Below are 24,648 nucleotides of genomic sequence, written 5' to 3'. Positions count from 1 at the left end.
CAGCACACCGTTTGACCAATCATTTTTCATTTTGGATCGTACATTTATCAAGGGGGGGAGATAAAACTCACGCACGTAAAGTTTGTCAGCTTGGTTTTCTAACTGCTAAATATCCAGACGTGGTGAGGCCAGGGCCCCTCGGGGCACAGCAGCCCCGCAGGTGGCGGGGAGCGGACCCTCTGGGGGCAGCGGGAGGAAGAGGCCTCCCCCCACCCTCGGGCAGAGGCAAAGGAAGGGTGACCCCCAGTCCGCCTTCGGCCCTTGCTGGCCCGGAGCGCGGGCAGCGCCCTGCGCCCTCAGCTGGCTCACAGGCTGACCAAATGCCCGGAGGGGTGGGACCCGGCGAGGCGGGGGGTGACGGTCCCTGGGCACTGTCATTGCAGTGCATCACCTCCTCGTGGCCACCGCCTGCCAGGACGCACACTACGGCGCCCTCCTGCGGGAGTTCTGCCTCGCCCAGTTCCAGGTGGACATGGAGGCCATTGGGAAGCCGCTGTGGTGCGACTGGGGCAAGACCATCAGGTGAGTCCCTGTGTCCCCTGGCGGGAGGGACGTGGCTGCGGGGCCTTGGGGCTGGTGGGAGGAGCCCACCTGAGGCCACAGTGGGGGCGTCATCACCACAGTCCGTGGCCGTGGGCAGGGGACAGACCGAGGGCAAAGGAGGGTACCAGTGAGGGTGAAGGTCGGGAGGGGCAGGAGGAGGCTTTGCCTCGCTGATGGGGGCCCAGGCGGACCGTGGATCTTGGACGCAGGGGCTCTGAGAATGGAGCATCCAGTCTGAGACACCTGTGGCCATCCAGGTGCAGGGCCCTGGGGGACAGCAGAGAGCACAGGCTAGTGCCAGTCCCCGTGGCAGCAGCCCCAGTATGCAGAGTCCCTGCTGCGTTCTCAGCCCCAGGGATCAGGCCAGCTGTCCTTTCCACCATTCTCAGACCCAGAGCTGCCTGGGGTGATGGGGCAGGCTGGCCCCGGAGGGGTGGCTGGCACCGGGCTGCTTCCCCCGCGTGGCTCGGCCCTCCTGCTGAAAGCCCCTCTCCCCCACGGGTTCACCTGTTGTCTCCCTCCACCTCTTGGGCCCAGGTGCCTCTCATTGGGGTGTGGGGTCCTCCCAACTTGGGCCCAGGCTTCCACAACTTCTGGAGCAGGGATGACAACCGAGCTCTGTTCAGTGTTTCTGTGTCAGCACAGGGGGCACAGGGGCGTCTGGGGCGAGTAAAGATGAGATTCCTCAGAAATGCTGAGATCCCAGCTGGTGGCTGACCCTGCCGGGCATGCGGGCTCCACAGTGTGTCTGTTGAGTACGAGGTTCTCTCCATGACGACCTGTGCCTCAGTTTACAGGCAGCACAGCCCACACTGCCCGGGGCACCTTCCTCCTGGGCCTGGGGGAGGGAAGGGAGGTGGAGCCCATGCCTCCCCTCCTTGTCTGTGGCCTCAAGGCCTCTTCTTTCTAAGATGTGAAGTTTAATCATGATTAGAAATTGATGGGGGGCAGGTTGTTCTAAAGCAGAACCATTTGTTCTTCAGGCTGATCGGCTTTCTGCCTGGGCTGAGTGATTCATGTTAAAATGAAAGATCGCGTGTTATTACCCTACAGGGAATACTCAGCCGGGTCCCTGGACAAAAGCCCCCGCCCGCCTGTTCTGTGTAAGGGATCGTGGATGCGTAGACCGCCCGCAAACCGGAGGCCTGGCTGAAGGCACAGGGTGATGCCAAGCGCTGTTTGGAAAGCAGCTGCAGTGACATGTTACTAGAAATAGCCGCCACCGTTTCCCGCAGCGCCTGGAGTAGGAACAGGGTGACTCGCCTCTGGCCGTCAGAGGAGCTATGTGGTGACACTGCCGGAAATAGCAGGGGGTGGCCGTGAGGCTGCTAGGAAATCTTGTATTTAAAAAAATAATAAGGATACTTGAGGGAGCAAGCAGCAGAAGTCATCACCATAAAAGCATCTCAGCAAGTCAGCTGGGGCGGCCAGCCCTGGGTCTGTGGCCAGCAGAATGACAGCCCTGGGGTGTCCGTGCCCCAAGCCCTGGATCCTGGGCATCCCTTACGTTACATGGCAAAGGGAATGACTTGCAAGTGGGGCTAAGGTTGCAAACCGGGTGGCCTTGGGGTGGGGAGATTTTCTGGAATATCTGGGTCCTTAATCCTTAATCACAAGGCTCTTTAAATTGCCCCCACTTTGGCGCCACCGCACGGGCCTCTGTGCCCTTTGGACATGCCCCCCACCCCCCATCCTTTCTGAGCTCTTCCTCACTTGCGGTACCATGAAGTGTTGCCGGCTCCTCATGTACGTTTTCTGCCCCAGCCCTGGAATTACCATCTCCCCTGGGTCCATTTATTAAAGAGTAGAGAGTTTGGAAGCCAAGGCATAAAAACACACACACATTCATCCTGGGGATTTCCGTGTAACCAGGAGGCCACACGAGCCCTACAAGCAAACATGGGTGAGTTCCCCTTTAACCTTGGGGTAGGGAGAGGCTGCATAGAACAGTGTTTATTTCAGCGAATCAGCTTACGAACCTGTGGGGTCAGGCAGTCCAAAGCGTGCGGGGCAGGCCAGCAGTGCGGGTCGAAGGGTGCTGCGGCCTGGGGCAGAGTTCTCACCTCACTCTTGCAGCCTTTCAGCTGACTGAGGACACCCTGCCTGTTACTGAGGACGTCCCATCACTCAAAGCCAGCTGACAGTAGATGGGAACTGCTTCTCCGGAACTCCCCAGCCACACTAGCTCAGGGTCTGATCAAATGACTGGGCAGGATGGCCCAGCCAGGCCAACACAGGACACTGAGCGCCACACTCTGGGTCCGAGAGTCAGAGCCACACACTGAAACAGGTCCAGAGAGGTGTCATTTCCCCTCCAGCCAGCCCCTCCACCCACTCGCCCAGCCTTCTCCCCATTCCCACACCCTCCCTGGGGGTGCCCAGTCTCACTAGTTTCTGGTGTTTCCTTCTTGTATTTTTTTTGCACAAATGAGCAGATATATGTATTTTTTTCTTATATCCTCTTCATTCTAGTGAAATATTTTATGCTATACTATCCTGTAGGCATTAGTGTCCTGTCCCATACTACACTTTCCTATAGACGTCGTTGCGCCATATCCTACTATAGATATTCTATAGATATTCTAAGACTGCACTGTCCCGTCCCATCCCACGCTCTACTGCGGCTGTTCTTGCGCCATGCTGTGCCATGCGACACTACAGGCCCACACTCGCGCCCACACCGCCATGCTACGCTGTGCTACATAGAGACCCTCCTCATTCACTTTTACAGCTGGGTTACACTCCCCTGTGCATATGCTTTCCTATGAAGAGGTGTTTAGGGTTTTCCAGTATTTTCCAGGTTCAGATAGTGTTGGAATGATTGGCCTTGTGCACGTGCATTTTCATGTTATTGGAGCAAAATCTCCAGCCTGGATCCCTGGAGTGGGATTGCTGGGCCCAGGGTAAGAACACATGATGCCCTTAGCTTGGCCAGTTTGCACCCCCACAGCAGTGGAATGCCATGCCCACAGGGGAGCAGGGTCCCGAGGTGGGGACCCAGCAGGCTGAGAGCCAGACAACGGAACCTTCCCAGCCTAGGCTGGAGGTCTGCAAGCCAAGCAGTATCAGACAAACGGTGCAGGTCCTGGGGAAGACCCCTCCCCAAGCCAAGGGCCACTAAGGCTTGTCAGTGGGGTGAAGGCAGCCACCCAGCAAGCAGAACCAGGCAGGTGTTGGGGCCCAGGTGCAGCTGAGGGCAGGTGACCGGCTGAGCACAGCTGGAGCCTGAGCTGCCCAGTGTCTGCTGCCTGAGGTCACAGCTGTCCTGGGGGTGGGGCTGGGCCCGCGGGTGACCCTGACATGGCAGACGGAAGCTTCTGGATGCTCCTGTGAAATCAGAGAAGACTAGTTTAAAATGGCTGCACATCAGAGGAGATTTATCTTCCCACTAAGTGACAGGGACAAATGTGAGCTAGCCAGCTAGGCTCCACGCTCAGGAATATATGGGGGAAATCCCCAAAGGGGACCTGCTCGCACCAGCCAGCTCTGTGGTTCCCAGGCGCCCAGTTCTACCGCTTATGCCAAACCAGGCGGAGAGGACAGCCCTGCCCCTTGGGACCCTGGGCGGGAGTGCTGGCTCATTTCCAACGCACTTCTCAGCAGCGCTGCTCATCGTTGCTCAGAGACGGAAGTGTCTCCAGTGAAGGCAAAGGGCCACGAGCGTCCCGGCCATGTCCCGACAGGAGCACAGTGGGTGCCCCAGGGGGGTCCGTGTGGCTACCGGCCCGCACTGCTGGCATTCCCGGGTTTGTGACCGTTAGAGCTCCCCTGGGGCCCACAGCTTCCCAGCGTGCTTCTGCACTTAGATGGATGCAGGGTCCTCCTGGGGCCCTGCTCCTCCATCCTGAGCATGGCTTGTGGTCCCTGCTTTTTTGTTTGAGAATGCTTGGGGTGACTCCGATTCTGCAGGTGTCTGATCTGTCACTGCACCAGGTCCCCATAGGCTGGATGGGCATAGCAGGGCGTGCTCCCCTCTGCACCAGGCGAGTCCACCGTGTCACATGGCTTGGCTCATTCAGCTGCAGCCCTGGTTTGCTAATGGAAGTTGAATGTCATTTAATGTATTAACTGGGAAAATAATCTCATCTGAGGAGCTGTAGAGGGCATGGAGAAACGCATCCTCAGAAAGCCCCATTTCCAGAGACCTTCCTGGGGTGTTGGGAGGGAGAAGACACTGGGCAGGGAGCGAGAGGAACCCCAGCGCCGTCAGCTAGAAAACGCTGCTTTTACGGTACCAGTGTGTCAGGTTTTCTCCCCAAGACAAAAAGCGCTGGGTGGGTGTAGGGGACCAGGAGGCATCACCTTGGGCAGGGGGACGATGTCCGAGGTGCCCGGGGGTGGGGGGATGGGCCGCCGCCTTCGGTGAGCTGGTCATCAAGCTCCCAGCTGCACCTGTGTCCAGTCATGGTGTCCCCCCCGCCCCCGTCTCTGCCCTGAAGCACCTGGATTTCTACATGCTGACCCCACCTGCCTCGGCTCACGGCAGCTCTGTTACACAGGCCTGGGTCCAAGGCACCCCGTCTCCATGCCCACGTCCCTGGTGATCACCCCCTGCCGTCCTGACCTCCTGCTAGGCCGGGACAAGCTGCCCCCACCCCCCAGCCTGGCCCAAGGAGCAGCCCAGCTATGAGGAGGGGTCTCTGGCCCCAGGTGGGGAGAAATGCCCAGGGTGTTAAGTGAAGGACGTAGAACACGTGTGCAGAGGCCCCACGGCGGTGCTGGCACTTCCACAGCAGGCAGCGGGGCCAAGGTTCCAGCTCCAGAGGCCTGCGGACCCAGGCCGGGAGCAGCGACCCCCACAGGGGCTTTCCCAGGCCTGCTGTGCACCCCCTTCGCTGCTGGAACAAAGAGCCTTCTTGTGTGTCCCTGTTAAAAGAGTCAAGTCAGGAAATTCTTCAGAACTTGGAACAGCTGCTTTTGTTTTGAATTCTAACAGGAATTGAGAGGGAGACACCTCTCCTGAATCCTGGGAGTCTCCCTGGGGGCAGCAGGCTGCCATCTCCGGGGTCCCTGCGACAATCAGCTCCTCTCGCCGGGGTCTCAGGAGGGGCTGTGCCCGGGTGCTCAACCAGCCTTCATCAGAGCCCCGCCAGTAGAGCTGGCACAGGAGCCCTGCCACCTGTGTGCTACCCACAGCCTGAGCTTTCAGAGCTGGCACCAGCACCCTGGCTTGTTTCCTGGGGCCTCTGCCCTGGAAGTTGCCCCACTTGCTCCGAGCCCGCAGGTGCTTGGGCCACATTCTTGTTGGGAGGATCTGGCACAGAGGACCACTCCCCACCCTCTGCTGACCCAGGCCGCAGACTCTTCAGGTGTCTCCAGAGCACATACTCAAGCCCAGATGCACAGAAATCTGGCAGCCAGCTCTTGACCTCTGGGGCATCCAGGGCGGGGCTGTGCCAGGAAAACTGTCCTGCCTGCCCGTGAGGCCTGGTGGGTTGTGCAGAAGCCATCACCCTGCTCCCTGGCATCTGGGGCCTGCAGGGAAGAGGAGTGGACACAGCTTTCCAGGAGTTGGGGCAAGAAGTGGGTGAGGATGTCTACTGGGACCTCCCCAGCTCCTCTCTGCCTCTCAGCTGCCTCCTTTTACCCCCCACTGGAGTCCTCTGGGTGCGTGGGAATGCGAAGGGCAGCAGAGTCCTCCATTGCTAGATATCAGACGTTGGGGCGGAAGCCTGCGCTGGCCCGGAGCTCCCAGCAGCCACCCTGGAATCTGTCAGGCCCAGGCTGTGACAGGGAGGCATCGTGGGACTCAGGGTGTGCTGGGGGGCACCCCCTTAGAGATGGCTTCCTGAGGTCCCCCCAGATGGCGTCTTTGCAGAGCACACAGGAGCGCTGCCCCTCCCACTGGAGAAGTGTACCACATGCCCCATCATAGCCTTCAGCTCCGACAACCGGGGCCGGGAGCAGGGGTCTCAGCAAGGGCAGGGGTCAGGCCCTCCATCCCACCGCAGGAGCCCGGTGGAGCTGACCTGGGCGAGAAGATTGAGGGCTGGGTGATGGGGGGCAGGGTGTGCTGAGGAAGGAAGGGAGCACCGTGTTGGGCTTTGTGCACCAGGTCTGTCCCCACAGAAGGGAGCTGGTTAGGGGAGGAGGGCCTGGAAAGCCGCCCTTTGCCTCTGGGAGAGGATGCAGGCCCCAGACCCCGCGGTGACTGGGCACCGGCCCCGCACTGGGCCTGCTGCTGTTTTCTGCCTGGTGATGAGCTGCCCCGCTTGACGACCGCCTCAGTCGGGATGAGATCGGGCTTGAATGACAGTGTAAAGGGCCCAGAGTAGGGCGGCACTGAGCTGATGCCAGCGGTGAGCGAAAGGGCAGGCGGGCGGAGTGCATCCTGGCAGTGCGGGCTCGTGCGGTGCACCTTCCAGCCCTGGGACACTGCTGTGACCCTCTTCTGATGGCCTACAGGGAGTCTGCTGTCTGGGGAGGCGGGCCAGGTGGCCTCCTGGGCATCCACACTGAGTGAGGCACATGGTGGGAGAGGTTAGAGGAGCCCTGGCGGGTAGCCCCCTTTTGGGTCGCTGTGTGGCAGGCGCTGCAGTGGGGAGGGCAGCAGACAGCTCTTCCTGACCCCACCCAGCACGCATCCTTCCTGCCCCCCACAGCCCCAAAAACCCGGTTCTGGGGTCTCTGGGGGTCAAACCTGTCATTCAAGGGTGGACAAGGGAAGGTGAGTCTCCCCGCATGCTGGGACCTGGTGGAGACGGCCTGCACAGGGGTGGGAGGGCCAAATGGACCTGCCCCGATTTGCTCAGTCGTGTGTGTGTTGAGCCGTTCCCAGGTTCGCACTATTATAAATGATGCGGCTCTCGGAACTTCTGTACATAGAGCCTTGCTTCTCTTCTTGACTCATTTCTTTGTTACGAGTTCTTGTAAATGGGCTTCTACAGCACATGCCATGAACCTTCTATGGCTCAGGATAAGTTTTGTCCAGTTGCCCTTTGAAAGAATTTTACTAATTTATATTAGCAACCACATGGGTCATGTTCCCTCACAGGTACATGAGTATCGAGTCTGTAGAGATTTTACTTCTGCCGGCTTAAATCAGATTTCCGCTTTTATTTTGCCCATCGCATCAGTTAGTAAGGCTGAGTATTCCAGAGTTGTTTGCAGTTTGTTTTTCTCAAGTGCAAATTATCTGACCATAACCTTTACTACCTGTCTTTTGAGTCACTGGAGGCATTTTTAACCTTCCTTAACAAACTTTGGAATATGGTAGAGAGGAGCTATGTGTCATTTTGTTCTCAATATTTTCTCTTCATGTTTCATTTGTGTTTATTTTGGTGGCAGTGTTTCTTTTCCATTTTAATCAATTATTCAGTTAACATGTGTGTCCTGACTCGCTTGTCAGAGGTCTGTGATTGGGGCACAGCCCCATCTATTCCACAAATCCAATTCTCCCAATTTTGAGAGTCGTATGGCCACAATATTATGTTTTGTTTCTACTTAGGTGTTCTGTGTTTCAAAATAACATTTATCTTCTTGAGTGAGTAGTTACATTAACTCATAAATTATAATTTATATCCTTCCCACCTCCATTAGACTAACAAAATTTGTTAACATTTCCTATGCCATTGTTTAGTTATGTTTAGTTTAACACATAATACATTCTTATATGTCTATTTCAGTCAACATTTACTTACATTTGGGAGCCATACCCCACCATTTGAATTGCCATGGTTTTATAATATATGTACAATTTAGAGGATCTCTCTTTCTTGGTGTGTTCCCTTTCATTATATTTCACATTATGTTTTGTTTTCTTTGACGTATTTTCCATGTGTTTTTCCAAAAGAACTAAGGATCCATGTTGCCAAATTCCATGAGAAGCCACATGAGATTCTAACAGAGATGGCCAGTCCCAGATCCACCAGCCTGGCAAGTGCCATCTGTTTGCGAGAGCCCTTCCTGTGGGGAGAATCACGGGTCCCCCTGTGTCCTGAGGATTGGCAGCTGGCCTACTTGGACTGATCGGCTGTTACCTTTGGGTGCAGCCTTGCAGCAGTTAGTGCAAAACGGCCGTGGGCCCAGTGGGCCAGCACGGAACTCCCAGCAGGACGCCCCTGGGCATGAGTCCGGCAAACCCCGCCGCCCCTGACCCTCCGGACCTGCCTCCTCTCCAGCACAGTGAGCGCCACAGTATTTGCTTCATTGGCCGTTCCTGGTTTTCCCCTGCACGTGTCTCCTTGGGCTTTCGGGTCAGGACCACGTTTACCTGATGGAACGTATGTGCTTAGCTGAGCGTAGGCGTCAAGGACGGGAGACTTGACTGTGCTGAGAATTCTTTGTTCCTTGGAAGTAGGAATGAATTCACTGCTCAAACCATCAGATCTGGGTGCTTTGGGAGATTTCTTGCTCCCATTTCTTCCTCCACTGTTGACTAATTTAGACTTTCTATTTTTTGTTTAATGCTTGTGTTTTAGGTATGAATATTTGGTCTATAGCTTTCAAATTTCTCACTGAAATATAACAATGCATAATATGTTATTGTTGAATATCCTACACATTCAGGTTCTATTTTTTTATATATATTTCTCATGTTTTTCTTTGCTGAGATGCCACCTGAATCAAAGGGAAATGAGGAGGCCCACTTTTTCATTAACTGTGCCCCTGTTTATAGTCGTTGGAGAATAGGCTAGGTTTTCCATAGCTATTTCTGTTTAACTTTTTCTTCTGGCTTTAACTTTTATCACTTCCCCTCTTCCTTCCATTTTTAAAAAAAAAATGTCTTCTCTCCTGAGAAATAATTTAGATGCTTATTAGTTCATCTTTTTATTTTCACCGTTTTAAAAAACATAATAAAAGCATTTAAAGAAAGAATGCTTCTCCTCAGGACCTGCTTCGTACATTCTGTACATGTTATGGCCACTCTTTTTTAATAGTTATTGTCTCCTTGACTTTCTTCTTCAGACAGTTTTTCCTTAAGCAAGTGCATTTTAGTTCTCATGTCTTATTTCTGTTTGATCCTTATAACGTCTTCTCCTGTAGTGAGAGAACACAGCATGAACAAGTTCTGCTTTTGTGTTTTTATGGGCATCTGCCTTGCGGCCTAGTATATGATGACCTTCTGCGACCACACCACGAATACTTGGAAATGAAACGAGTCCTGTCCCTTCTGTGGAACTCCCGCCAAAACACTCATCGGTTCTGCCTTGTGGTGTTATTCGGCTCCGTTACCTGTTTCCGGATTTCCTGTGTACTTGATAATGAAGTATTTGATTCTTCAATTCTAATTATATTGCGGTTGTTTCTACTTTATCTTTCTAGCAGGTTTTTACGTGTGTATTTTGCTCTGTCTTTATGCAGTTATGCAGTTAGAGCCCATATTATTCGGCTGCTTTTCTCACCCATGAAATACTGAACCTCTCAACACAGTTAGTAGATTTTTGCTTTAAATTATTCTTTGTCTCTTACTAACATTGAAATCCCAGATGCCAACTATTTGAAGTTTAACCACAACTGTTTTTAGCCTTCCGTCATAATTCTATTTTCATTTCTCTCTTGCAAACAGCTCATTGCTGGGGTTTTTTTGTTTTCTTGTCTGGAGATCCGCAAGCCTTGTCACAAAGGAAATGCTGTCCTATTTGTCCTTTGGGCTCTATCCTCAGGCGCTCCACTTTCTGTCTTATTTTTATCTCTCTACGCTGATCGTTTTCCTTTTCACCCTATTGTTGTAACATGATGTGTTTTCTTTATGTTTTAAATGAGGTTGAAATATTGGCGAACCGTTTTTCACTGGCACCCGTGATGGGCGGTGCCGACGCCCAGCTCCCCTCCCGTCGCGCCCACGTGGTCAGACCGCAGGCCTCCGGCAGGAGTCTCTGCCCCGCACCCCGCCTCCTGCTTTGCGGTTCTCTCCCTCTTCCCCTCCCTTCCTCCATCCCCTTTTCCTCCTCTCCCCCTCCCCCCTCCCACACTGCTTTCAGTTAATGTTCCAACACCTCCTTCTTCCTTTCTGTCCTCTACTTTGTTCCCATCTTTTACACGGCCCCGTTCGGCCCCCTTTTCATAGTGGCCCGTGGTCCGTCGTGGCCCGTGGTCCGTAGGGCTCTCGGTTGCTTGTCTTTGCAAACAGGCCGTCACGCAAACGTGTCTAATTATGTTTAATTCCGTCATTCCCTTTTGCATGTATCCTTTGAAATCCCGGCAATTATTTGAAGCGGACCCTAGAAAGAAGCTGTGTGATTAATAAATTCTCAGAATTCAGAAATCTCTGGGGAGCTTTTTGCTGTCTTTGTTCACGGGTGACAGCCCCGCAGGATAACAGGTCTGTGCTGACAGCCGTGTTTTCTGAGGTCTGTGTAGCTTCAGCTCATGGCTCTGGATTCCTATTACGTCAGCAGCGAGGCCGAGGAGCCTTCGGTTCGTGGACTGCGAGCTCCTCCTCTGCAGAGCGGTGCAGGCAGGACCCCGGGGATGGGCAGGGGGGCGGTGCCTGGCCCCCTCCAGTTTGTGCCAAAGCGGGAGGGGGTCATCTCAAGGCCCCTTCCCAGAAGCCGGGCAGGTCTGCGGAGTCCCTGTAACGTTTATTCTCTGGATCCTCGCCCCCTTGGTGCACCGGGGCTGCCTGGGCCTGCCTGGATTGCAGCCCAGGGTGATTTTGAATCATGGAGAAGCCCCTGTGGGTGGCGGGAAGCCTTTCTAGTGCTGGTGACTTCCCCTCCTGCATAGCCACCTGCCGTCAGGGAGGTGAGGCAAGTGTCGCCAGGACGGACGGGGGTGTCAGGGGGACCTGCTCCTACCCCAGTTGTGGGTGTGGTTCTTCGCCTTTAAAAAGTGAAGTGAGTGCACCTTGGTACTATGAAGGGCTTCAGAACCAGATGTGTGACTCAGGTCAGCAGCTGTTTGCTGAGGCCGTAGGTGCTGGGCCAGTGGTGCAGCCAGCTGAAATCCAGCCTCGGGGGCCTCGTTCCCCCCTCCCCCCCCCCAGCCACCATGGGATTCAGGACCTGGCCGCATCCCCTCCCAGCACCCTGGCGGGGGGGAGCCCCTCGAGCTCCCTGGGGTTGAGCCCAAGAGTGGGTAAGGACTGGCCCCTGCACTAGCCCTCCCCCCAGCATCAGGGAACCTGGTGAGACCACCCCACCGGCTGGTGTGGCCTTCTGCCCCACGTGAGGACGGGACAGTCGCTGGGTGGCAGTGAGGCCTCTCCTGCTGGTGCAGTAAGCTGGCCTGGGCTAGCGGCCCCTGTCCCGAGGCCACATTCATGGGACCCTGAGGGATTCTGAGTTGCCCGCCAAGCCCTGATGCTACCACACACCCCTCACTTCCTGCGGGGTACCTTCTCTGGGGAGGAAACCTGCTGGAGGGCAGAGGGGGCCTGCTGTGCGCTGCTCCACAGCTGCCCCTCTGCCCTGCCCGGACTGCCTGCAGGGAGGGACAGCCCCGCCTGAGCCCGGGGCAGCCTCCCCACCCGCCTCCCTGGAGTGACTGCTGCCTGGACCCCAGAGCTGCTCCTCCCCACCCCCCGGGCAGGGAGGGGCCCTCTGGAATGGGCCTGTCACCAGGCCTGAGGGGACAGTGGGCACCGTGGGGCTTCTGGCTCAGTCTCCTGGTTGTCACCTGGCTGCTCCTGCCCCACGTCGCGTTGCAGGTGGTGTCGCTGCACACAGCAGGCTCAGGTGGGTCACTCTCCACACCCCCACCCGACGGCCTGCGCCTGGCTGCTCTGCCCGCCGTTTCCAGCAGTCCCGGAGGCGCATCCCATGCCAGCCTCTGCTGAGCCCCTCACAGAACAGTCCCGCCTGCCGGCAGGTCTCAGTAACCCCACTGGGGAGGACGACAGGAAGCTGAGCATGTGTCCCCACCCTCAGCCACACCCTCCGAGCGGCCCCGGGCATTAGTGTCCAAAAATAGTGGCCGGGCTGTCGTGCCTCATTCTGGGACTCAGACACATGTGCACACCGTGTCCTGGCGAGGGGGGAGCCCTGGGGCCCAGGCAGGCCTGGGTGCATCTGGCAGGCAACCTCACCTCCCTGGGTGTCTGCGCCAGGGTCCCAGGAGACCCTCCCCGGAGCTGCAGGTAGGCCATAGGGGTTATGCCTGTGCTCAGTCCTCTGTGGGCAGAGCCCAGTGATCAGCTGTCCTTCCCTGCACTCTCAGACCCCGTAGGCCAGAATCGCTGCAGGCGCAGCCCCCCGACCTGCTGCGCCCATGAGAGATGCTGCTGAATTTTAAAACTGCGCCTTCATCTCCATGAGCTGCAGGCCCCAGGAGCCTGGTTTCTGCCCTTGCCTGCTCTTGCAGGATAAGTCAGGACCCAGCCGCCCACCTGCCCACCCGGTGGGCCCTCTCTGTGGGGAGCCTGTGTCTGGCGCCAAAGTGGGCTGCACGCAGCACCAGGAATGGATTTAGAAACCTCTTGCTTCCTCCCAGCGTGAGCAGAGGTGCCAGATTCCTGCTCACCTCGAGCTGATAGAACAGAAGCAGTGAAGGGAGGTGAAGAGGCTGCACGGGTGGGGAATGGGTGGCTGGAGGAGGTCCCCCAGAGAGCCTTCTGCTGGGGGGCTGCAGGGGAAGCAGTGACCCACATGGAGGAGCCAAGCGCACCCCAGGTCAGACACTGGCCACCCACCTCACTGCCACCTTGGGTCACTCCCATGGGTCACCTCCCCACTGCAGACCCTAGGTCTCCTCATACACTGTGGGGCCCCAGGGCAGCCCAGGCTGGAAGGGACAGTGACCCCACACCCCTGGCCAGTGACCCCAGGCGTGGGGAGCAAGGGCTCCTCAAAGCAGCCCTGGTGGGCTCTGGAGCACTGAGCCCTGCTGTTCCCAAGGTCACAGTCCAGGGAGGAAGACAGACAGCAAAGGGGCAGCTGCAGTCGGGTGATGAGGGATGGGGGGCAGGTCCAGGACAGTGGTGCTGCGGATCCGAAGGGGGTAGCCAGGGGACGTAACCCCAGCGTGCCAGGCCCAGTAGTGAGCTGGAGAAAGTAGAGGTCCACAGGCCCTGGGCTGGGAGCAGCAGGCCGGGAGGTTTCCAGAGGCGAGCCATGTGCCTCTCTGCCATCCTACCCTAGAATCAGGGGCAGAGAAGCCGCTGATCTCCGGACAAGGAGCGTGAAATCTGTTCCTGGCCTGAGGGGTCCTGGGCAGGTCATTCCCGAGTAGGCCTTGAGACGCAGATGGAAGGAAAAACGTGTGTGGAGGTGGGTTCAGACTCGCAAGGCTGGGAGTCTTACCAAGTGTCTGCAAGACCCTGGGGGGGTCGATGTGGGTGACAGGTCTTTGTGAGCACCGGGCCCCTGAAGCCCCCAAGAGCCTCATCTCTGCCGTGTGCACAGGGACTGCCCTCCGTGCAGCTTTGCCCAGGCTCGGGTGACCCCAGAACCCTGTCTTGTGTTCCGCTTGTGGAATGTCGGGATGGGAGTGCCAGGCTGGCTGCAGCCAGAGGAGGAGCGGAGGCCCGGTGGGTTGGGGATGGTGAGGAGGAAGCCCGGGCCCGCCTTCCGTAGCCAAGAGGGCAGGTGCCCCGGTCCTCCCTGGCCGCCTAGCTTCTGCTGCCAATGGGCTCCAGGCGGGGCTGCTGGCGTTGTGGCCTTACTGTCTTTGGCAGTAAACACCGGCCCATCTCATTCGCTCCCCCATCTTCTCTTGAGCCCTCCCGAGGTCCTATTTCCTCTGCTTTCTTTACAGTCTTGGTTCTCTGAGAGGGGCGATTGCCCACCTCTTGCAGCAGGTGCAGCTGTTGGGTGGCATGGCCCAGCCGGGAGCTGGAAGGGAGCCTGGGGATGGACGTCACCTCCTCTGCTCAGCGGGGCTTTGTGTGAAGCCTCTCGTGTGGTTTTGGGTTTTTATTGACCCAAGAGTATTGGGTGGAAACCCCATAGCATGTGCACACAAATTACACACCAATGCTGTGATTGCTTGGCCTGGGGGAGCTGGCAGTTCCCCGTGCCCTCTGGGAAAACCAAGATGCCAGGAGTCCCTGTTTGCAACAAAAGGAGATAAACTGTGGCAGGAACCAGGAAAACACCCACCGCCATACACACCTCCGTGCCTCGGTCGCACTCACTTCCAAGCACCGTGCGTGCTCGGGTCGGTCAGCCCTGGGCCCACAGACGTGTGTCACGACTCCTACCCGTTGTTCTCATGGGACTCGCCCGGTTTGAGGGGCTCTCACTGCCCTGCCTCACTTAGGGATTGACTGTCCGATCTCCCCATCACCCAACTCCTGGCGCCTGTCCCAACGCACAGCTGATTCAGGGCCCAGCGTGCTCCCCACAGCGATGCCTCGGACTGAAGTGAAATGGTTTTGGTCAGTCAGCAGGACAGCCTCTGCTTCCCGACCTGCACCACCTGCCTCCCTGGTCTGTGGTGCTGGGACAAGCTGGCCTGGCAGGCTTCAGGCCCAGCAGAACACAGTCTGGGCCAGGCCACTGCGTGGTTTCATGTCACAGGAGGAAGTGGCGGCAAGTGGCCGGCCCTGCCCCGGCTTAGGAAGGCTCCAAGGTGACAGTTTGTGAAGTCTGGAGTGGGAGTCCCAACACCAAAGGCGGAAACCACAAGAGAGAACAGACCTGACCAGCTAAAAGTTTAAACAACGATTCCTGACCGGCGTCAAAATGCTCTAGGGTTCCACTAATAAATGTGCTGTCTGCTGTTGGTTTAAGAGAGATTTTTATTCCATGTGGAAAAGAACCTCTTGGGTTTAAAAAGTGTTTGTTTTTAATAAGAAATGGATGTTGAATTTTATCACGTGCCTTCTCAAGTTGTATTGGAATGATCATGTTATTTTCCTTTGACACGTTTCCAGTGTGGTTTTATGGTAACAGGTTTAACGCATTCCTGAGACAAACCTCACTTTAAGGAGCTCTATGTGGCTGAAGTTTGCCAGCATTTTATGTAGGGCTTTTGTGTTTATTTGTAAGTGGAAGTGGTGGGTACCCATTGCTCCCAGGCACGTGGGCATGCCATCTCATGAGCTTTGGGATCAAGGTTTTAACTTTTCAGGGAACTGGGGAGTTTGATGTCTGTTTCCATGATCTTAAGAATGTGGAAGAGCTGCCGGCCTCTAGCCCCTTTTGTGAAAGTAATTCTTTAATCACATTTTCCATTTCTCTTCTCAGATTTTCTACTTTTTAAGTCAATGTTTGATGGTTAATAGTTTCCCAAAAAGCATCCCAATTCAAGGATTTTCCAATTTTTAGCATATATCTTTTGCCTGTTAATCTTTTTTCTAATTTTCTCCTGTCTGTTTTGTATATGGAGTTTTTTCTGCTTTTTTTCTAGATCAGACTACCCAGAAATGTGTCTATTTCATGGACACTGTGTTTCTCAAGAATCATCTTTAGACACCAGTGGAAAAAAGGCATAAACTTATTCATTTTACTGTTTTATTTTAAATATCGATAAATACTAGTTTTTAATTATTATTAATATATTTGAATTATTTGACCTTTGGGAAGACTCATTTTGCTGCTATTCTTAAAAATGCCTTGATTTGGATAATCACTTATTTTCATTTCCCTTTATTTAGTAATAAGATACTTTACAACTATGGGTTTTTCTCAGAATTCAGCTTTGGCTCTATCCCACCAGTCTGTACATGTACCATTGCCAGTCTTTTCTTAATAGTCTCTAATTGAATCTCTCAGTTCTTGCTTGACCCCAAAATTGTATGAGTAATTTCATTTTCATTTCTCGGGATTTAATTTTTTTTAATTTACTCTTTTCTTACTAATTCCTAGTCTTTAATATTGTAGTCAAAGAATATTGACTTAAAATTTCCACGTTAAGAATTTGCCAAGTTTTTCTCTGCTGCCTGAAGAGGGTCTGTGGACTTTTGAAAAGATTGCTGATTCTCTATGGAATAGAAACTTCACCTAGAGTCACTGAATCGGGTTTATTAACTTTATTTTTCATATCGCCTTTACACTAGTTTTTATCTACTCACCCTTGAGGGGTGTGTTAGTCTCACTGCTGATCGTGGTGTGTGCTGCCCACAGCTGTGGGCTGTCTGTACTACAGGGCGCTTGTGACACACCCTCAGCGGGATCGGCCCCCGTGCCTCTCACGCGGCACTGGGTCGTGGGCTCAGACTGCCCCTCCGGCTCCTCGTGGCCCTGCCAGGCGCTCTGCCTCATTCTTCCTCAGCTTGCGTCGCTCTGCTTTTGAGGTGACTCCTGTGAGCAGGATAAATGGGATTTTGCTTGCTGCACAGTCCCTCCCTCCTGGTGTTTCTGGCTAGTTGTTGAAACCAGCAGCAAGTGAATAATCGTGTGGATTAAAGTACAAAGTAGGACACATGTATGAAGGAAACCCCCACTTTACCAGGGAGCCAGATGAAGTCGAGGCATCAAAAAAGGCCTTTTTGAGGAAGTGGCATTTGAAAGATGGGTAGAGGTTGGCCTGTGAAGTTGGAGTTAAGAGCCTTCCAGGTAGAAAAAGCATCATGTGTAAAGGTCCTGAGGCAGAGACGTTGACCAGTGTGGCCAGTGAGAAGGAGGGGATATGGTGAGGGTGGAGGCTGCTTGGGGGCCTTTGAATCCAGCCCAGGGGAGCATGAAGGTGTAAAACAATGGTGCTTAGGCTGGGGTGGGAGGAGGCTGCAGAAGGACTGTAGCCCAGACAGCCAGTGGACTGAGCCAGGGTGTGCGGGAGAGGAAAGCAGGGCAGGGGTTTGATGGCTGCCCCCCTCCGCTAAGGTGGGTGGGGAAAAGGGGAAGGGCGTGCAGAGATGCTAAGGTCCCTGCCCACACGCAGTGCAGAAAAGTGGAAGCTGGTATTAGAAACATGGGTTTTAATAACCCGCCAAGATGAGTAACTTCTGTCTGTCCCTGGGCATAGTGACAGGGCCGCAGTAGAGAGGCGACAGCCTGGAAGGAAGGGGTGGAGTCCAAGGCCTCAGGGATTAAGCAAGGCTGCCCGGGCCCAGGGTGATGGGGCTGGGCTGGGGGCAACCTGGGCGTCCGCGTTTTGACAAGGACAGGGCCAAGCCTGAGGCGAGGGCGTCACAGGTGACCGTGTCGCAGTGGCTGGCCGCGGAGGACACAGAGGGAGGGGCAGGGGAGCTGGGTGGGCGAGGGCTCGCCAGGCCGCCGGTGCAGGAAGAGGGCCGGCAGCGAGCTCGCGGGGCCGGGGCCCGACTGCGGGCGGCGGGGCGGGAAGGAGGCCCCCGAGGACCGGGCGCCATCTGGTGGCCTCGCCCTTCCCGCGCGTGGGCGCCTGGGGCCCGGCAGGAGCGGGCGGCGGGATCGGGACGGGGCGCTGCAGGGGCGCCTGCGGCCGGCGGGGCGGGGTGCAGAGGGGTGCTGCCAGCCGGCGCCCCGACCCCGGGAGGGCCCCCCGCTCGCCGCGGCCTGGAGGCCTCTCCGCTGGGGGGAGCTGGGACGGGCGTACGTGGGGCCAGGGGTCTAGGTGGCCGGAAGAAACGCGACGCTGCCGGCGCAGAAGGGCGCGGGGTCTGCACGGCCCGGGCTCCTAGCTGGGGGGAGGCCGGCGGGGGGCCTATCCGGGCACCCGCCTTCGGCTCTGCTTGGGACCCTTCAGGACTGCACGCCAGCGCCCCCTGGCGTGGCCTCCTGCTGTCACAGGGCGGAGAGGTCGGTGCCTGGGGCTGCAAGTGAGTGACGTCAGTCTCCAGTTTTCTGCAGGCCTTTTTCCTAAGTAGGTTTTTTTTTATACAATTATAAAAATGACATACACTGTCTGCAGAAAACTTGGAAAATCCCCGAACGAAGTAGAGAGAACAGAATCCTTTGTATCACTGCCCTCTGGCGGTGACACGCCTCTTAACATTCTGGTGCGTCTCCCCTTCTGGGTGAAACCACATTGTCTGTGTAAACAGTCTCATCCGCCTCTTCTTTTGTTCAACATTGTAACAAATATTTTCCCACATTTGAAAAATGTCTTCCTAAATAACGTTTTAATAGCTACGTAACAGACGCTCTCATAAGCAACCTTTTGCACCACTGGCCTATTTTTGCTGCTTCTCGTACATTTACATGAGTTTCTTCTTACATTACTATAGTCGACATCTGGTATTATGAACTTAGGCCACCTGCCAGCGCCAGTGTCACTGGGCCAGAGGATATCCAGTTCTGAGGCTATTGAATCTATGTTGCCAAACTGCTCGTCAGAGGAATTGTGCCAACTTACCTTCTGTCAGTAATGGTACCAGTTCCTGCCTCGTTGCGTTACACCTCCACCAGTGTTGAGCATTCTTATGTTTAATATGCGCTACATTTGGGTGTTTGCTTCTCTTTTTTTTTTAATCGTGAGGTTAAATATTTTTTTCAGGTGCTTATTCGTCATTGGTACTTCCAGAACTTTTTCACCAAAAGCAACATAGGCCTCTCTCTCTGTCTTGCACCCAACCGCCTCTCCATCTTTCTGAAACCACCCGTCCCCCCAGTGCCAGTCTCACACTTTGACAGGCTCCTCAGGCCAGCCTCAGAGGCGCCACGTTCACCTCCACCTGCTCTGACTGCTAGGATGCCAGGTGGTGCCACCTCCCTCCTCCCAGCAGGTATTTAAAGCTGCTGAAAGTCGCCAGGTGGTGGTTGTCCTGGGCAGATGGAGGCAGATACTGGTGCAGGAGAAGTGAGGCAAAATCCCAAAGCAGTTCCTCCTCGGATGTTTGAGGGCTTAGACACACATTGCCTGGTCAACTTTTGCTCCAGTTTATGAAACAAGAAATGAGTCACACACACAGTTGTTGAGGAAGAGGCAATGGGAAACATGCACTTATTGGGCACCTGCTGTATGCTGGGCCCTTGACCTCACTTAACTGGATCTGCCCGGTAACCCTGTCAGCCGGGCACCCCTCTTAACTTGAGTATAAGAAGACCACGGCTTGGATAGGTGAGCTGAGGCCTCCGGGATCACCTGCAATAAGAGAAGGACCTGGGATATGAGCCAGGGCCCAGGCTCAGATACTCCATACCAGGGCCAGTTGGGGCTATTTGGGGGACAACGTCAACCACGGTGTCCCCAGAGCAAACGACTCACCTGGGCATCAGTGGGCACCTACATTCAACAAGCAAACAACCATGAACCATGGTGTCAGGAACCATGACATGGACCCGGATATATTGGGAACTCCCACTGAAGTGTTCGGGAACATTCCAGGGAAAGTTCACTTGGGGCTCAGAACAGAAGGTCCTAGCCAAAATAGGGTAATTTTTCAGTTACATGAGAACTGAAAATAGAAAGTCAAAGCAAGAACATTTTTTCATGATTATTTTGGGCCCCTTGGTCTTTTGAACAGGAGAATATCTGTACTCTGGGGGGATTCTTTTATTTTATTACACCCTTGCTGACAGGACTCACAATATTTATTGGAAGTTTCAGCTGTTGCTGCTATATAAATAAACAGGATGAATGGGCAGCTGATTGTACATGAGAGATATTTTTAGATGGGGGTGGCTTTTGCAGACTGGAAGGATAGCATTTCAAGGAGAAAGTGCCTGAGCCCAGAATAGCCCACCACAGGCTCAGCCTCCACGTGGCCCCAGAGGGGGCTGTGTGGTGTCCCAGTTCCCTGGGTCAGGGGCTCCCTCCCTCCCTGGTTGGGCAGCCCAGAGATGGCAGCACCTCCTGCTGGGGACATCCCAGCTCCCATTCCTCAGGCACAGAGGACGGGGCCAGCATTTAGGATCGCGGTCTGTCACCAGGTCTGCCGAGCACCAGAAACTACTCTCGGGTTTGGTGGGGCTGAGGCAAGGAGACCGTCATTCAAATCAGCTTGTAATGTGTGTCCCTGTAGCTGATCACGAACCAGTTAGAAAGACTGGGCTTTGGTTTTTAACAATACCTGACACATTTAGCACTTACGTTGTGCCAGGCACTTGGAATAGACTAAACCCATTTTTCCTCACATGAGACCCAACCTGTCTTGACTTCCTGTGGCTTTTCCCACCTCTGTTCCCTACTTGACACATGAGACCTTGTTTGCTCTGAAGAACCATGCCCCCCAGCAGACATGGGTCCCACATGCCCTCTGCTGCCTGTGTCCCTCCTCGCGCCTCATCCACTTACCCCACACATGGGCTGGGGGAGGGCCCAGGCTCCTGTGCCCTTGGGATGACCTAGAGAGCAGCCGGCACAGGAAACAGTGAGCTAACGACTTAGAGACCACAGAACAGGGACCAGAGGAGAGGGCGTGTGGGTGCTGGGGAGTCCCTCCCTTCCCGTGCAGCCCTTTAAACCCCCTGGAGGGTCTCCTCAATGGTGATTCATGGCCTCTGCTCCATTTACTCACTTTCTAGATTAAAATTAACGTGTCTTTTAAATATCTTCATTTTTACTGTCTATGGATCTTTTCATGTCTTTGTGTGGTCCAGAATTATTTCTGATATATTCTTTTGACTGAAGAACTTTAACATTTTTTGTAGCACAGGTTGGCTAGCAATGAATTCTCTCAACTTTTTATCTGAAAAAGTCTTTATTTCAGCTTCATATTTGGAAGATATTTTTGCAGGTGTAGGATACTGGGCAGATGCATGTCTTCCACTGTCACCAGTACTTTGTCACCCCATTGTCTTCTGCCTTGCATAGTCTCAGATAAGAAGTCATTGTTCCTCTGTACATGTCTTTTTTCTCTGAATGCCTCTGAGATTTTTTTCTCGAATTTTTTCCCCTTTATCTTTGGTTTTCAGCCATTTGTTTGATATGTCTACATGACTGATCATTGTTGCTGTTGCCTTTTTTTCTGTATGTCTCTATTTTTGGAAAATTTTCAGCCATTCTCTCCAAATATTTCTCCTGCTGCATTCCCTCTCCTTCTGGGATTCAGATTACAAATTGGAGCTGAGATTATTGACACTGCTGTTAATTCACCACAGCTCTTGGATGGTGTGTGTGTTTTCTCTTTGTGTCTCAGTTTGGGCAATTTCTACTAATGTATCTTCACATTCACTAATTCACTCCTCAGACGTCAGGTTTGCTGATAAGCTCATCAAAGGAATTTTCTCTGATTCTGTGTGTACTTGTTTCTAGCATGTCTCTTTGGATAGTTCATGTCTGCCCAGAATTTCTACTGAAATTCTCTATCTGTCATGCCTATTGTCTACATTGCCAACTGTACCCTTTATCATATTAATCTTTTAAAGTCCCTAAAAGACATTTACAACATCTGGGTCATCCCTGAGTCTGATTCTGTTGACTGCTTTATCTCCTGACAATGGGTTATTTTTTGTTTTGTTGCTTTTGAATGAAAAATTCATAATGTTTTATTGAATTCTGAACATTCATGTGTAGAACGGAAGAGACTGAGGTGGGTGTGTTTGCATCTGGAAATGGGTAAGCCTCTTCTGTCAGCTGTCAGCATGGGATTCGAGCTGGTCTTGTCAAGTGTTGAGCCAGGTTTGGGACTTGTCACTGTGGCACCTTCAGAGCACCTCAGGCCTCAATACCTCTAGCAATGGGCTGCATTGCCTAGTGCTCAGAGTGGGTGCTGAAGAACATTCCTTGGCATGGTGTGCACCCTGCATGCCTGTGCCATGCAGTGGGTCTCTCTCCACGCTCTCCCAGCAGCACGCTGCTGTTGCTTGTAATTCCACATCAGGTTCATCCTGGGAGTAGGGGGAAAGTCCCCTGTGTCCTGGCCCAGCCTCAGCTCAGACTGGCCCCATGCCCTTGGCCTCGTCCCCCAGCCAAACTCTGCCCTGGGCCTGTGGGGTCTTGGGTTGGAGATTCCTGCCCCTCTCCTGGTGACAGGAGACCTGTTTGGTATTGTGCAGGATCCTAGACCCAGGGCAGTTTCCTACTGCTCTCCCAAAGGAAAAGTGTCTTTTTCCCATCCTTCTCTCAACCATACTATGGCTTCTTGTGCCCTGGGGCTGAAAGGCTATGCTGTCCCTCTCTCAGCAGTTTAGGGCTTTGCCTCCCAAGAGAGAAGGATCTGGGAAAGTGGGAAGGACTGTGGGCCTCTTTCATCAAGATGAGCTTCTCGTCCTCCGGGGCACAAGGCTGTTTCTTCTTATGTGACGAAGTATTCAAGATATGTGTGGGGTCTGTGCATGGACCCAAGTGGCAGCTAATCCCCTGCCTGCCCCTACTCTTTCTCACAAGCACCCACAGGAGCCTCATGGGAAAGAGTAACTGGTGTGTCTGAGGCCCGGGCATTCCAGACTGATCCTCTAGCCCACATGTGGCCTTGGGCAGTTTAGGAAATAACTGATTTCCTCCCACCTCTGGAAGGCAGCTGTCTCGTCGCCATGCTCTGCCCCAGGTGAGACAGTCTCTGCATCGCTCCTCCTTGAAACCCAAGCTCCTTCATCACCTTGCAGTCTCGGCTCTGGTGGGCGCAGGAACATGTGTGATTTTGTAGTTTCTTCAGCTTTTGCTGTTCAGGTAGGAGCAACACCCCACATTTTCTACATAATAAGCAGGAGCAGAAGCAAATTCACCTTCTTGTAACTTCACTTTACTTTCCCCCAGCACTGAATCTTCATTTATTAAAATACAATTTACTCAAAGCATTAAATGAAGAATCACTGTAGCACCCAGCAAGTCACTTCGGGGTATACACCCAAACGGCTTGAGAGCAGGGACTCAGGGAACTATTTGCACACCCCTGTTCACAGCAGCCACATTCGCACAACAGCTGAAACCCCAAGTGCCCATCAAGGAGCAGATAAACACAACGAACGATGTACGAACAACAGAAAGTCATTCAGCCTTGAAAAGCAAGGACATTCTGACACATGATACGACATGTGTGAACCTTGAGGACGTACTAAGTGAGATAAGCCAGTCACAAAAGGACAGGTACCATGTGAGTCGCCTTCTGGAGGTGCCTGGAGCCGTCAGAACGTAGAATGGTGGTCACCAGGGCTGGCGTTATGAGCAGGTGCTGTTCAAGGGGGACAGAGTTTCTTTTGGGAAGATGAAAGATTTCTGGAGATGACGGTGGCCATGGTTTTACTTACACCACCGAGTTATACTCTTAAAAATAGTTAAAATGGTAAAAAAAAAAATTTTTTTTATTTTACCACAATAAAAACCCAATTTCCTATTGCTGGCCACACACCAAGTATTCATCTAGGCCCTGGGGTTACAGAGGTGAGCGAGTGGGCCAGACCCCTGTCCTCGCGGCACTTGCACTCACTGAGCGAAATAAGTATGAGCCTGGCACAAGGGAGGGGGAAGTACCACGGGAACTCCTGCACAGCGGGGCGCTGGGGCTGGGAGGTGGGGCTCCTGGCGAGTCCTGTGGACGGCTGGGAGGTAGCAGGCTGAGGGGACAACCAGGGTCTGGAGAGGGCTGTTGCCCTGGGCTGCCATCTGGAGACTGACTATCTGCTTCTCTGTCTGCAGGCGCTATGAAGAGCTCACGGACTGCACCAGGCATGTGGCGGAGAAGCTGGACTGCTTCTGGCCAAACGCAGAGGTGGACAGGTTCTTCATCGCCGTGCACCAGCACTACTTCAGGAGCTGCCCCGTCTCGGGCAGGGCTGCGCGGGACCCGCCCGGCAGTGTCCTCTGCCCCTTTATTGTGGTGCCCGTCCTGGTGACCCTGCTGGTGACGATGCTGGTGGTCTGGAGGAGCAAGCACACGGAGGGCATCGTGTAGGCCTGCGGCCTGGGGAGCCGTGGGCCCGGCCTGGCCAGAGCTCCCAGGGCCCTAATGGCAGGGCAGCCCCAAACCCCCTCTTCTACCCGAGAAGACCTATGGAATTTTGCACAGGTCGTGTACAGGCATTACCCTGGAGGCCCCCACCCCAGGAAGGGAGCCCGGGGGCTAGGAACGGGCAAGGGGTTTGACTGTCACCTTCCCTGTTCCAAGCTCTGTCTCCCAAGTGGTTATAAACCATCTGTGGTTCTGTTCCAACCTCTAGTCAGTCTGTGGATAAATAGTTTGTGATTAAAAAGATGTCCTTGAATGTGGAAAGCGTCATCGCTTCTGGGCATGGGTCAGTGAGGTACAAGGGGAGAACACTAGCCCCTCAGGTGCCCTCTCCCTCTGGTGGGCACCGCCGCAGGGAGCGCCGATGAGAGACGGTGGCGGTCAGGCCCACGTGGCGGTGAGGTGCTCTGTGCGCTGGAGGTGCTCCTGGGGGAGGCTGGGGCCCGCACAGCGTCTAGAACCCCGGCTCGGAGGAGTGTGATTCACAGACATGACCCGGCCAGGCTTGCTCGGTTTCCACTGAGGCCCCTCCC

General features: G+C 54.3%; 1 protein-coding gene across 2 annotated transcripts in view; it reads left to right on the top strand.

The window, feature by feature from the left end:
• The window catches only part of RAMP1 (receptor activity modifying protein 1), a 37,710-nt gene extending 13,339 nt beyond the window's left edge, over positions 1 to 24,371 (top strand). The window contains exons 2-3 of one of the 2 annotated variants that reach the window (XM_037009649.2): positions 384 to 522; positions 23,806 to 24,371. In XM_037009649.2, coding sequence (XP_036865544.1) covers positions 384 to 522; positions 23,806 to 24,061 — 395 coding nt within the window. In that variant the 3' untranslated portion in view covers positions 24,062 to 24,371. Of the gene's footprint in view, positions 1 to 383; positions 523 to 12,419; positions 12,563 to 23,805 lie in introns of those variants that run through there. The other variant, XM_073217893.1, reaches the window with a different exon arrangement.
• Positions 24,372 to 24,648: the final 277 nt, after the last annotated feature.

Source organism: Manis javanica, chromosome 12 (assembly GCF_040802235.1).
Source record: "Manis javanica isolate MJ-LG chromosome 12, MJ_LKY, whole genome shotgun sequence".
Lineage (NCBI taxonomy): Eukaryota > Metazoa > Chordata > Mammalia > Pholidota > Manidae > Manis > Manis javanica.
Note: the sequence above shows the minus strand (reverse complement) of the source record. Positions and strands in the feature narration are given on the sequence as shown.